The sequence below is a fragment of the Pygocentrus nattereri genome, chromosome 19 (genome assembly GCF_015220715.1).
Source record: "Pygocentrus nattereri isolate fPygNat1 chromosome 19, fPygNat1.pri, whole genome shotgun sequence".
NCBI lineage: Eukaryota > Metazoa > Chordata > Actinopteri > Characiformes > Serrasalmidae > Pygocentrus > Pygocentrus nattereri.
This window is the reverse complement of record NC_051229.1, coordinates 28,878,296-28,892,634: the sequence shown is the minus strand read 5'-3', so window position 1 is coordinate 28,892,634 and position 14,339 is coordinate 28,878,296. Positions and strand designations below refer to the sequence as shown.

At 41.1% G+C, this 14,339-nt stretch overlaps 1 protein-coding gene and 1 pseudogene across 7 annotated transcripts in view; both read left to right on the top strand.

Annotated features, from left to right (window-relative positions):
• dlgap1a (discs, large (Drosophila) homolog-associated protein 1a) overlaps positions 1–14,339 on the top strand; it is a 201,311-nt gene that overhangs the window by 138,906 nt on the left and 48,066 nt on the right. For all 7 annotated transcript variants that reach the window (XR_005129136.1, XM_037531270.1, XM_037531272.1 and 4 more), the window contains one exon: positions 2,808–3,019. Coding sequence is in view for 6 of the 7 variants with exons in the window: in XM_037531270.1 (XP_037387167.1) it covers positions 2,808–3,019 (212 nt within the window). In the remaining variant the exon portion in view is untranslated. The remainder of the gene's footprint in view (positions 1–2,807; positions 3,020–14,339) is intronic.
• LOC119261652 lies at positions 7,088–7,196 on the top strand (annotated as a pseudogene).

Here is a 14,339-nt window from a genome sequence, read left to right as displayed (position 1 = left end):
ATGATTACAAGAACATTTACGCGTCACGGTATCTGAGCTACGGCTGTTCGATTCTGTGAAATTTGGACTCGACTCCGAATCTGATTTCTAATGATGGGAATCCGTGGGGTCCAGGAGTCGATTCCTTGCAATTTTCTCAATTCTCAGTTCTCAACAAACCAAATTGTCTAGCTTGCTAGCTAGCAGATTCATGACATTAAGTCCATCTAGCTAGCTGGCTAGGTTAGTTGGTGTAGGACTTAATGCCATAAATCTTTAATCTGAAACAACCTTTGAAGCTCAGTTGTCATAGTTAGCTATCTAGCAAGGCAATTTGCAGAGCCTACACTTTAAGAACTCCTTTTTCAAAACACCGGTCAGAGTGAGCAGTATTCACGAAACTTGGAAAAGCATCCAGTGGCCATATCTTTGATGTTCACTCAGCATAATGTGAAAGAGCCATCAATGGCTTCCAGATCAGGTTTGATCAGGTGTGTGGATCTATTCAAACTAGATGCATTAGCTTTGAATCCTGATTATGCATTATTGCCTGTGCTAACCCGTCCAGACATCAATAACGGTATCAACCTACACGTCACAGGACCTAAAAGGACACAAATCACTAAAATCTTTTATTCAATATCTGGAGGGGTCAATGATATTCTGGCTTTACTGTCCACTATACCGTCAAACGTAGACCTGATCGTGAAATCGGGTAGCTTGTTTCTGTTGCTACTAAACCAAATGGGGACTTTACAAGTGTTGTCGTCATCGCGTCGTTGTTTGGTTGTGTGTCAACACTATGGCGCCCGCAACAAATGTGGCATCAAACAAATACCATCTGTGGGCCTATTAGGATAGCTCTGTAGGTCTGTTTTGAGCTATTTTTGATTGCTATATATATATATATATATATATATATATATATATATATAAGTAAGTCACAAGCATTAAATAACTAGGTAATTATCTAACAGTGGTTTGTGGTTGTGTTTTCGTGCTGGCTAACTAGCTGGGGCAGTTGTGGGCTGGAGGTTAGGGAACTGGCCCTGTGACCGGAAGGTTGCTGGTTAGATCCCCCGCACCGACATGACATGACTGAGGTGTCCTTGAGCAAGACACCTAACCACCAACTGCTCCCTGGGCGCCGTGGATAGGGCTGCCCACCACTCCGGGCAAGTGTGCTCACTGCCCCCTAGTGTGTGTGTGTATTCACTGGTGTATATGTGGTGTTTCACTTCATGGATGGGTCAAATGCAGAGGTGGAATTTCCGCAGTTGTGGGATTAAAAAAGTATCACTTAACAGCTAGCTGACTAACTAGCTTAAGCAATAAATTAAGGCCAAATCTTAGTGCACAATGTGAGTTATGACATTTTGCACTGAAGTACCTATACTAAAGTTTGGGAAATGTGGCGGAATACAAAATACTTACATGTTAGCGAGCTAGTGAACTGTTAGGCAGGAGAGTTTTATTTTCCGAAAGAACTTCTTGGATATTATCTTGCAGAGAACCAGAAAAGTGATTTTAAGTCGTGCATGCAGTTCACTACTGTGTAATTAATAGTTCACTACTGTGTAATTAATTCTATCATTTGTTTCAGTGCTTTTTTTTAAAAATCATTCTGAATCATGCCAAAATTGTCACATACAGTGTGAGCAGATCATAGGGAAATTTGAAATTTCATGATGCAGTGAATCATAATTGACTCAAATCATGGTGAAGTTAGAGCTTTACAGCCTTGTTTCCAAGTCATTTATACAGGGTGATTCGAAAGGGTTCATCTGATTTCAAAATGATTCGTTTCACTTGTAAATCATTACATTACAGTGAACTGTAAATGGTTTAAATGAGCATAAAGTTTATTATGTAATGTTACAAGTGATCAATATGAACCTCCTCCAGCTGTACGGACAACATCAACGCCATACTTGGTTGAGCATGTCGGGTGTCGCTGCACTCACGGCTGTTTCAATGCAATTTTGGAGATCACCCACTGTTGTGGAACCAGCAACGAACGCGCTGAGCGGTTTGAGGTTCACTGATGACAAAAATCACGCTGCACACTTTTGACGGACACAGAATGCTTTCTACTCAGGGGTCTCCATTTCCTCGCAGACTGAAGAGAGCAGAAACTCTATGACCCCCTCTTTCAATTGGATTGTGATTGGTTCCTAGGCGCCTCATGGTTGTAAAAATATGGTGCTTTGAGATCGGATGAATCTTTTTGAATCAGTTTGCTTTACTTTGAACATAGTTTCTTCAAGCCTGTAAACGTCAGTTTTCAGGCTGTACAGCATATTTGCTGTTAGAATTGACTCAAGTTAAATCATAGTGTTAACATTTGAGATTTCTTGATACACATAATTGTTACTGGATTGAGTCTAGGATAATTTAACCATGGACTGAAGAATATATGGTTCCTATCACTGATTGGAATCATGGTGAGGTCTCATGATGCATTGAATCATTTCTTGGAGAACTGTAATTGAATCAGCTCATTGTGGGAACAGAGATTTACACCCCTATTACCACATGGATTATCTGTATGAAGGGCTTGGTCTGGGTTAGTTTGAGTGAGACTCTGATGATGAGCTTAAGCCCTGAGAGATTGGAGCTGAGACAGATGCCGTGATACCCAGGGAGGCATCGTTAGCCTAATCATGCAAGCTCACACCGGCAGCCTCGTTAATTACCTCTGACCACTGAATGCAGGGAACTACGTATGAGGTGTGTGTGTGTGTGTGTTTGTGTGTGAGGCTGGTGCGGATGCCCACATGCAGTCCTTGGTGGAGATGTGTGATGCTGTGTCACCTTTGACCATGCAGGTGCCTCAAGATGAATGGGGGGGCTTCCCTTTGGGGAAGGATGAGGACATCCCGTGCCGGCGCATGCGCAGCGGGAGCTACGTCAAGGCCATGGCGGAAGACGACAGCGGCGACTCGGACGGAAGTCCCAAACCCTCGCCCAAGATGCAGGCGCGACGGGCAAGCTACCTCAAAGCCACCCAGCCGTCCCTGACCGAGATGACCACCCTGAAGTAAGTGCACTTTACTTCTTGAGACTGAATGTTCTCGTATCGAACATGATGAGCTTGATATTTCAAAATGAGTTTATTTCGCATGGTATTGTTCTTAAAAACGAAGGTTTCTAAACAGTTCTTTGCTTAAATGTGTGGTTCTGAGAAAGATATCTTTCATTTGTATAGTTTTTACAAAGGTTCTTTACATGCGCACATCTCATTTAAGGAACCGTTCTCTGAAAAGTTCTTTTAGAAACAAAAATACGTTCTTTTATGGCCTCGTTTCGCCTCTCGCAAAGGGAAGAGAGACATGTTTATTTTTGTTCACCCACTAGTGCACTGGAGCATCAAGGCAAAAGCATGCAAGGTATTTTGTTTTGTTTTAAATGATGGTATTATGAATCATGCGTGATATGACCGAAGACATGACAGAAACAATGTGAAAAAGGTGAGTTTTGACTGGAATTTGTCTTGGTACTTGATAACATACTAAACCAGACAAGTTATGAATATTAAAGAGTAGATATGAAATATTTGCAAGGAATGTCTTTACACAGTGAAAAAATTATGCAGCTTTTTGCATTTAGTGAGTTGCCTGCAACCTAATTGTGCAACTTGACAATTGAAGCAATTGAAGTAATGTTGCATGCAACACATTGTTACTCCACTAGATAGCGAATCTATCAGCTCGCATCTTTGGTAGATCATATTGCTCTATAAAGTCTGAGAAACGGTATTTATACATTTGTAGAGCTTGTGTCATCTTTGTATATTTTTACGAGCTTTTTTTTTTTTTTTTTGGTCATTTTATTTATATCTGCATCATTGTATCTGTCAGTAGCCCTTTCCTATATATTTAGGTTTTTCTGTTGTGTTTATATTAGACCTTTTGAAAATGAAAATTTATTTACAGTTATAACCAACTTGATGTCTCGCTCATGAAATAATTTTCATCATTTGAATCCCAAATGAATCTGCGATTCTAATCTGCAAAACTATTAACCTTGAGTCAGGCAGGGTGACAGTCTCCTTTTCAACCACCTGTTTTGGTTTGGAAGTATGTTGTTTGATCTGATGACATCATGTGTTTTCTGCGTTTTGATTGGCTGTTTAATGAGAGTGTCAAGTGAGTTGCAGGATGCCTTACAATCGTTGAAACTTGAGTGCACTTCAAGTTGCATGAAAGTTTTGTTATGTAAAGCCAACTTAAGGGGAACAAAATATAAAGCATAGTAAGATAAAATATTTAAAATAGTTCTTAAACATAAATGATTAACAGGAAATTAAAGCAAAAATTACAAATGAACATTTGTCACTAAATATAATTGAAAATAGAAGAAAATCACATTACTTATTTTAGAGACGTCCTTTCTGAGTAAAACCTAATGAGTTAGGATAATCATTTAATAATGTTAATTGGTTAATTACTTACACTAAATAAATGAACCAATAACAGACTTGAGCTTGTTTTTAATTTGAATATAGCTACTATTCTATCTCAGAAGAACATTTTTGAATTCTCTTTTGAATTTTCTTTTAAACTTCTGTTCAAAACATTTAAAGATTTGAAAGAGAATCATATGAACAATATAATCAGAATCATATCAGTACGGGCAGAATGCTGCTTAAAATAAATGGTCAGCACCTGATGGATGTTTAAATTTGACCAATATTTCAATCTGATATTTTGTGATGTATTTATTGCCCTTATTTTTGCTGGGCTACTGTAATAAAATCAACTGTATTAAATACATTTAGCTGCATTTATAACCCTACAGAAATAAGTTGTATTCCTCTCTAACGCTAATGCAAGTGCATCTAGATTTCCAAAGCATATAAATGTTTATGCTTTGCCTTCAGCATCGGCTGATATGTACATAAAAATGTCCACATTGGCCTACGTAACATGTCGCTGTTGTCGGAAGAAAGCCTTGTATCTCCAGCTTTACAGGTGAATTAAAATACATGCTTTACTTTTAATGAACTTTTAACTTTTAAGTCGTTTTGGGTCAGTTTGTTTAGTCCATTCATCACGAAATTTACAGACAATATAAAGGCCAACTGGTATTTTCAAATTATGTAATTATTTAATAGTATTAAATAGTTAGCCACATTTTAATTTTACTAGTTTTCACTTGATCTGTTTTTGATTACACACTGTTCATTTCTAGCTTTGGTTTTTGCTCCCTGGGTTGCTCCTATTCACTGCCCTGCACCCTGTAAAGCATCTAGAGGCCATATATAATTTTATATACTCTAAGCCAAGAGGTTCTCAGCTCCTGGAGACCCACTGCTCTACATGGTCTATTTTTTGCCACAGCACACCTGATCCAACAAGAAGGGCTTGATAATGAGCTGGATCAGGTATGGATTCTCCTGCACTGTGTACAGGATAGCATGCCACTAATTGGATTCATGCCTCTTTGAAGCTGCCTATAAAAACCCAAGCTGTGTTTTATTCTGGCAATTGCCCTAAAACATTTTTCCAGTGTGCAGAATAAATGGTTTGTTAATCGTTATTCCAATTGGCCTCTGCAATATTGATATCACAGTAGGCCTCAGTCTGCAAATGAGCAATTTAAGAAATCACTTTTTTTTTTTTTTTGCAAATTCATGCATTCACGTGATCTAGTATGTGAAACAGAAAATGCATTACTGGAAAGCTAAACGCTGTTAATGAGTGCTTAAAGAGTAAGAAAACTGAGAGCTTGAGAAATATTAGCCATTTTGGTCACACTTTATTTGGATTGTTGATTCTTTGTAAATGTTCAGTATATATTTAAGTAATACTCAACTGAATAGTCATTAAATGCCACTGAACTTGAAGTTCGATGTGAAACAGTTTATTAAATCTATCCCTAAACCCTAAACCTAAGCCCAACCTTAACCTCAAGGTAAAACCTACACCTACTCCTAACCCTAACCCTAACCCTAACTGTAATGCTGATAATCTGAAGATCTCCAGAAAGTGTGTTTATGATTTAAGTAGCTGTAGAGCATCTATAAGGGACCATCCAAATAAAGTGCGCACACAATTTTGAGTGAAGTGTTCCTTTAAGCCAAGTGGAGGGCAAATATATTCAAATATAGAGTTCTTATGGCGGCACGGTGGCGTGGTGGGTAGCGCTGTCGCCTCACAGCGAGGAGGGCCTGGGTTTGATTCCCCAGCCGGGTGACCAGGGTCCTCTCTGTGTGGAGTTGCATGTTCTCCCCGTGTCTGCGTGGGTTTCCTCCAGGTTCTCCTGTTTCCTCCCACAGTCAAAGACATGCAGTCAGGCCGATTGGACATGCTGAATTGCCCCTAGGTGTGAGTGTCTGTCTGCCCGTCTGCCCTGCGATGGACTGGCAACCTGTCCAGGGTGTATCCTGCCTTCTGCCCGATGACTGCTGGGATGGGCTCCAGCATCCCCCCGCAACCCTGACGGAGAAGCGGCTTAGAAAATGGATGGATGGATAGAGTTCTTATCTGCAAACTAATCCATGATAAGGCAAGACAGAGTCACTGGCATTTGTCAGTGTTGTATGGTTGGTTGAGTGTCTTTTTGCCCTCGTCTAGACCCTTTTGTGTGACTTACATAGACTTGCATTAGATGGCTCCTTACTCTGAGAGTCAGCCATTCAAAGCTTTGGTTTAGACTGAACTGAAGTGTAAATTAATAATCAGCTTGATGCTACGTTGCTAACGGCGCATGAAGCTTGGAATGTGTCGATATTATGCAAATTAGATTATGTTAACTGGTCTGCACAAGATTTCATTCATTGCTGTTGGGAGGGCAGGAGGACAGTAATCCTTTAAGACAGTGCGCTTCACTTTCTGACCCTGCTGTGCCCTGGGCCTTGGCGCCCTGTTTATATAGGTCACGCAGGTTTATCTTTCTGCTGAATAATTAGCCGAGCAGCTAATGCAGGCCTACGCTGTGCTCATCACCTGCAGCTGCATCAGTGAAATTAAACACAACGCTGCTTGATCATGCATGTGTTTATTTTTTGTTTTCAAGTAATATACAGTGTAATGATCTCCCATTGACATTCGAAAGATATGAAAGACTGCTAAAATTGTTTTTATAACTACTACTTTAATGCTAATAGCTCGGGTTTCTATTCATTCATGCACAAATCTTTCGCCTTTTACTAAAGATTTCCATGGAGGGGAACGTTGACGAGTTTTTTTTGAAGGCTCTGCCACAGCAGAGTTAAATCTGTTGTTGGGGGCAGTCATGGGCTGGAGGTTAGGGAACTGGCCCTGTGACCTGATCGGTTCGATCCCCAGCACCGACAGTCCATGACTGAGGTGTCCTTGAGCAAGACACCTAACCCCCAATTGCTCCCCGGGCGCCGTGGATTGGGCTGCCCACCGCTCCGGGCAAGTACGCTCACTGCCCCCTAGTGTGTGTGTGTGTGTGTGTGTGTGTGTGTGTGTGTATTCACTAGTGTGTGTGGTGTTTCACTTCACGGATGGTTTAAATGCAGAGGTGGAATTTCCCCGTTTGTGGGATTAAAAAAATATCACTGGTGCTGTTATTTCCATGACCTGGTAAGGACTTATAGGTTATAACTTTCTGTAAGTCATTATTTTCCTCTTTCCTCCCTCTCAGGCAGAGAAATATAGAGAAGTGAGGTGAATAGCTGTGGCCAGAATACGAGCTAACAAGCTTATAGGCAAATAACATGTTTAGGCTCAGAATCGTCACCTCCGGGTTCTCCGGTTTCCTCCCACAGTCCAAAGACATGCAGTCAGGCCAGTTGGGCGACCTGTCCAGGGTGTATCCTGCCTTCTGCCCGATGACCGCTGGGATAGGCTCCAGCACACCCTCGTGACCCTGAGGGAGAAGCAGCTTACAAAATGGATGGATGGACATTAAACTAAGATAATTCTATGGTTATCATAATTTTTTAATGGAGAAAAAGAAAACACATTTTTTTGGTTGTTCCTTTTTTCTCACTCTGTTTGAAGTGTGCCTCTGAAAAACCTCAGTTTGGAGGGCCACGTAGCCCTAGCACTTTGCCCTACCCCTCTATCTCAACAAAAATTGGGACACCCCAACCCTAGACGTGAACGCGCAAACCAGAGGGCTAAGGGCTCAGCGGTAGGGGCGAGGGGTGAAATGGGATCAGGCCTTAATCTACAATCATAATGTATTCAGTCAGGTGTGTCACTTTATTGGGGCTGTACGCTATAGTCCCCTATAGATTATCTACAGATGCTCAAATTGTTAAACTATGTGTTGAAACTCAAATTCTAAACAGTGGTAGGGTTAAAGTTAGGATTTGGACTAGGATTAGGGCTAGGACCAGGGTGAGGATTGGGTTCAGGTTTTGGATTGAGGTTAAGTTTAGGGTTAGTATAAGAGCCGGATTTACAGTTAAAGAAAATGATGGTCAAGTTAGTAAACATTTAGTTGAATATAACTTGAAGGTAAATTAAGTATCTACAAAGCATTTAAAGTGCACTATCCAAATAAAGTGTTAACCAATTGGATTGGCAAAAAGCTTTTTATGTAAACATAGCCATTTTGTTACAGCGCTGTCCTACATAGCCCTATATACTTTCTAGCCAAGTCAGCTCCTACAGATATTTAAATAGCAAAATTAGTCAGAATCCATAGTAACATCGTGTGAAAAGGGGGAGATCTAGACCGGCCCTGACTGTGACTCAACTGGGGAGAAAGTAGAACCAAAATATATTTTGTGAGGATAAAAATGTTGTTCGAACTAGCAGGTATTATAGAATCCAGACTGGATTGCAGTACCTCTAATCTGTATAATTGATGTTCTTCTTTTTCTAGTTTATTTAAAATCTGGAAAAAACTTACACAGAACTATGGGAAATACTGCATTTCTCCTGTGACGCCACTATGATATGATCACTGTTAGACTGTTTCTGTTGAATACAGAGGAGCGCATGCACTCTTTTAATTAAGAGAGCGCAGCAAGTTCTGTATGAGTAATTACTCTTAATGAGCCATTATTCTCTATGGGACTCCTTCAAAAGTGCTGTATTGACATCATAAAATTCATTTTCCATGTTTGGCTCTGGGGTTGCAGGTACAGAGCTTTCTGAATTCTCTCTAGTCTCGATGGATATAAAATTTATTTTTTTTATGACTTGCTACAGTTATATTTAGGACCGGTAATGTGTGAACCGGATGAACAGATTCCGTTTTAATGAGTGCACTGCACTGAAACACACGCTGTTATGGGGGTGGTGTCCAGACCTGTGGCTTAGTCAATTTAGGGTTGCCATAGTGACAGACATGCGCAGTAGGCAGTCCTTTGAGACTGGTATGCTTGGGCTAAGGTCAGTAAATCGCATATATAACTTGTTTTCTTTAAAAAAAAAATCCTCAGTGTGTACAGCATAGGTCAGTTAAACTGCTGTTCCCTGTTCTATGGAATTAGTCACATACCGAGGTCTTTTCTCTTTGTTTACAAAGCATTAAATCATACATTTCCATTTATGTGCTGCAAATAGAAACACCTCCCTGCTCAAGCTTGACAGATGTATCAGATAAGAGTCTTCAGCCCTTTAGGAATTCACAATTTGGGCATGGGGAATTTGCAGATTTTAGTGCTATTTTAGCATTATGGACACAAACATTTATTTATTTACTTATTTAACACATTTTAATTTTAAACCTGTTAAAATCCCCAGTTTATTACATACTAAGGCTTACTCTTCAGTAACATGGACCCCAGTTAAATTAGTTCACCTATTCTTAGGTTTTAGAAGTGTGTAACAAAACTTCAGGCCTGCCCGTGGGCTCTGGCCAATTAAGTGTTAATATATATTTTATTTATTATTTACTTGTTTTAGTTACTCACTTAGTCAATTACTTATGTTTGTATGAAAAACAGTGGACAAGCATAAAATGTTGTTTTGTTTATTTTCACAGTAAATAAAATAAAATAAATAAATAAATAAATAAACATAATAGCTGTCTGCAAATTGTTGCTCGTAATTTCCATTTATTTGCTGAGTTATTTAATTATGTTGAGTTTAACATAATGAAATAAAACCTAAGAAAACAACATTTACATTAATTTATATGTTTGTAAATGCATTATAAAACCAATAATATAAAAACATTTAGAAACATTTAATAAATGTACATAAAATTTAAAATGAGCCTTTACTTTTGCACAAGCCAGACTATTAATTTTATTTCCCAATTTCAACAAAAAAACAGTGATTGTGCATTACAACGTGCAGAAGTTTGCACTGTGTAGAGGATGTTTACTTACTTTCACTTAGAAAATCAACAAAACATTTCATTTAGCCAGGGGCATCTAAACTCTTGCACACATCACTTTCTTTGCTCAACTAAATGAAACCAAATTCACTGAACATGATGTTTTAAATATACTTAGCATCACTAAAAGCCCGCTATCTGCGGTGCGCCAATCACAGTCGTTTGTGTGTTGGACCAGTCACAGTCAGGGTGGGTGTCTCAGAACAAAGGATGCAGTGATTAGGACTAGTCACAGTCAGAGGGAGGTCTCAGAACAAACCATGAAGTTATTAGGACTAGTCACAGTCAGGGAGTGTGACAAAGTAGGCTAAGAAACTGAAGGATCCATATGCAGATTTAATGGAAGAATGGGCAATCCAAAACTCATGGTCAAAAAGGTATAGCAGAAAGGTCAAAACGGGTAAATCCGTCAGAAAACCAAGCATCCAGTACAAAGGAGCAGAAGGCAAAGGCAAAATCCAGAAGTCCAGGCAGAGATTCAAAAACATGAGACAGGTAGACCTTACAAAATGCTTAGTATGCAGACAAGTGAGCTGGCAATACTTTGCACTGCCTGGCTGAAAGGATGGGGTAATTAAGCAGTGGTTGATTACTGAAATGAGATACAGGTAGCTTGGTTGGAAGAAGGCTAGTGCTCCAGGGAGTGAGACCTCTAGTGGCCATACAGCAAATCACTGACAGTACTTGCATGGCAGTTTGTTTTAAGGCATTGGTGGACCCGCTGACCTACTTCATACGTAGGGCAATCTCTGCGACCCGCTGTCCGCAAAGAACTGTCTCCTTATTGCCCTTTGCAGACGGACATGGGCTTCTCCCCATGTCTGCTCCTTCCGTCTTATCCAGTCGTCCACTGCAGGGACTTCGGATGGTTCTCCCGACCAGGGAAACAGAGGAGGTTGATACCCTAGGATACACTGAAATGGTGTTAGGTTTGTGGAAGCATGCGTTAATGAGTTTCGTGCATATTCAGCCCTGGGTAAATAACGGCTCCAGTCATACTGTGAGTTGCTGCAATATGAATGCAAAAACCTGCCAGTTTCCTGATTAAGTCTTTCCACTTGGCCATTGGATTGGGGATGATACCCAGAAGACAGGCTGACTGCGATATTAAGTAATTTACAGAAGGCTTGCCAAACATGGGAGATAAACTGAGGAACCCAGTCTGAAACTCTCTCTTCGGGGAGACCATAATATCTGAATACCTCCTGAAACAGTGTTTCAGTGGTTTCCATGGCAGTGGGCAACTTGTGTAATGGGATGAGTCTACAACCCTTTGAGAATCTGTCTGACTACCACGATGACGATTTGGCCTTGAGATGATGGGAGATCCGTCATAAAATCAAGACAAATGAGACCATGGATGGCGAGGAAAGGGGAGTGGCTACAGCAGCCCTGCAGGTAATTGATGTGGCGTCCTGCTTTGGGCACAAACACATGCTTTAACAATCTGTTATGTCTTTGTTCATCAACGGCCACCAAAACTTATTTCTCACCAATGTCAGAGTGCGTTGAATGCCTGGGTGCCCTGAGCTCAGTGAAGAATGCACACAGTCCATTAACGTATCACAAGAGCGCAGGGTACATAAAGTTTGTCATGAGTACACTGGGTGGTGACTCAGCCTCATGTGCTTGCCCTATCTAGTCCATGATTTCCCACCTTATGGGTGGCCACTATGCAGGAGAAGGGGATGATGGTTTCATCACTGACGGGAGCGTAACCAGGTTCGTGGATATGGGAGAGAGTGTCCGCTTTGGTATTTTTTTAATCCAGGCTGGTAAGTGAGAGTGAAGTTGAATCTGGTGAAGAAAAGAGTTTCGGGAATGGAAAGGGGGTAGACATGGCTCTTGGGAGGGGTGGTACCTGGTAGCAACTCTATAGCACAGTCCCAAGGCCAATGAGGAGGCAGCTGTGCAGCTTTGGTCTTACTGAAAACCACAGAAAAGTCTGCATATGCAGCAGGTAACAGGACTTGTTTTAGTGCATCAGGGCTTTCTATGGAGGTGGTCAAACAGGGAAGGGTCAGGCAATGGGTGTGCAAAAAAGAACTCCAATGAGTGAGCTCTCCAGTGGCCCAAGAGAAGGCGGGGTTATGGGTGGCTAGCCAAGGGTAACCTAATATGATGGGATGTTCAGGAGAATCAATGATAAACAGAGACATGGTTTTCTGTATGGAACAAGCCAGTGGTAAGTTGCAATGGAATGGTGGTGGCAGTAATAGTACCCATGCCTATCGGTTGGCCATCTATGCCTTTGATTCTAAGAGGGGATTTACGCAGAATGAAGGGAATGGATAAGGAAGCAGCAAACGTCTTGTCGATGAAATTCCCAGCTGCTCCAGAGTCTATCAGGGCTGAGACGACACAAGAATCAATACTCCTGGTTATTTTAACTGGTACAGCAAGCTTACGACTCTCGATCATTGGCATGCTATTCGCACTCACCCTCAACACTGAAGTCCTTTTCAGGATTTTACAGTTCTCCAGAAAATGGCCCTTTTCCCCGCAGGACAAACATAGTCCTTCCCTGAATCTCTGGAATCACATTCCATGTCCTCTGGTTCCATGGTCCATGTTGCGGCGTGTGCTGGAGTAATGATTGGTGAAGAAACTCGCCAGTGTGAACGGATGAGATTATCTAGTCTTAGGGATAGTTTGATGAGCATGTCCAAGGTTTGTGCATCATCTTTACAAGCCATTTCTGATTTTAACTTTTCGTTCAGGCCATTATGGTATATAGTTTTCAAGGCTTGGTTGTTCCAACCACTTTCATCTGCCAGGGTGTGAAAGGTGAGTGAGTAGTCCAAAGCTGTGCTATTACCTTGCTTGATGTGGGAGTTGTTCTCCCAGATCCTTGCCTGTGCCTTAATGATTGAAAACATTGTTCACATTTCTGAAGATTGAGCTCCCTAAACTACCATAGCCCATCTCAGGGCTTTACCTGTAAGCAGGGACAGAATAAACACTATTTTAGCATCATCCAACGTAAAAGCTTCTGGCGAGCGGCTAAAGTAAAGGGAACATTGCATTAAGAGGCCTTGGCACAAATCCAGGGTCCCATCATATTTATCTGGAATGGAAAGTGGGGCTGAAATCCGTGGAGAGCTCTGGCAGGGGGGTCTGGTCGCGGTAAGGGGAGCTGGGACTGAGCTGGAGAGGGCAGCCAGAGGTGTAGATAGTGGCTGCAGGGATCTGAGGGAGTGAATGAGCTCCTCCATGGTGCGATTGAGTCGTTGTAGGTGCTGTCCGTGAGATCCGAGTAAACATCCCTGGGCCATTACCACTTCCTGAAGCTCCCGTAAACCTGCTGGATCCAATTGAGGCAAAGTATTCTGTGACAAAGCAGACTCAGAAACTGAAGAAGGATCCATATGCAGATTTAATGGAAGAATGATCAGTCCAAAACTCATGGTCAAAAAGGTCAAAACAGGTAAATCTGTGAGAAAACCAAACATCCAGCACAAAGGGGCAAAAGGCAAAATCCAGAAGTCCAGGCAGAGGGTCAAAAACATTAGACAGGTAGACCTTACAAAATACTTAGTATGAAGAGGTGTTTAAGCGATGGCTGATTACTGAAATGAGGTACAGGTGGCTCAGTTGGAAGAAGGCTAGTGCTTCGGGGAGTGAGACCTCTGGTGGCCATATACCGAATCGCTGACAGGGAGGTCTTTATTGTTGATGCGTAATATAGGGTTTGGCAATTGTTATTGCAACATTGGCCTTTGCAGTACTAATATTGCAATCAGCTGCTATATGTAAATAAATGTTTTCTAAGTTGTGAGTATCTCAAACTCAGATGTTGCAGATGAGTTTCTGTGGGTGTTGATTTAATTTTATGTTAAAATGTAAATCACAATCACAGTATGTGGCAGCATAATCACAATGTTGGATTGGATTCTGGGCATATTATGCAGCGTGTGTCTTCTTTGTTGTAATTTTATGAAGATCTAGAACAAACTATTCGTTCTAGTGGTTTAGTAATGGGATCGGTATCAGATATAAGGTGTTAATTTGATGTTGAAGCACTCTTTTCTAAATTACGAGTAATTTTGTCCTCGTAGCAGGAAGTGTGTGACACATCATGTGTCATC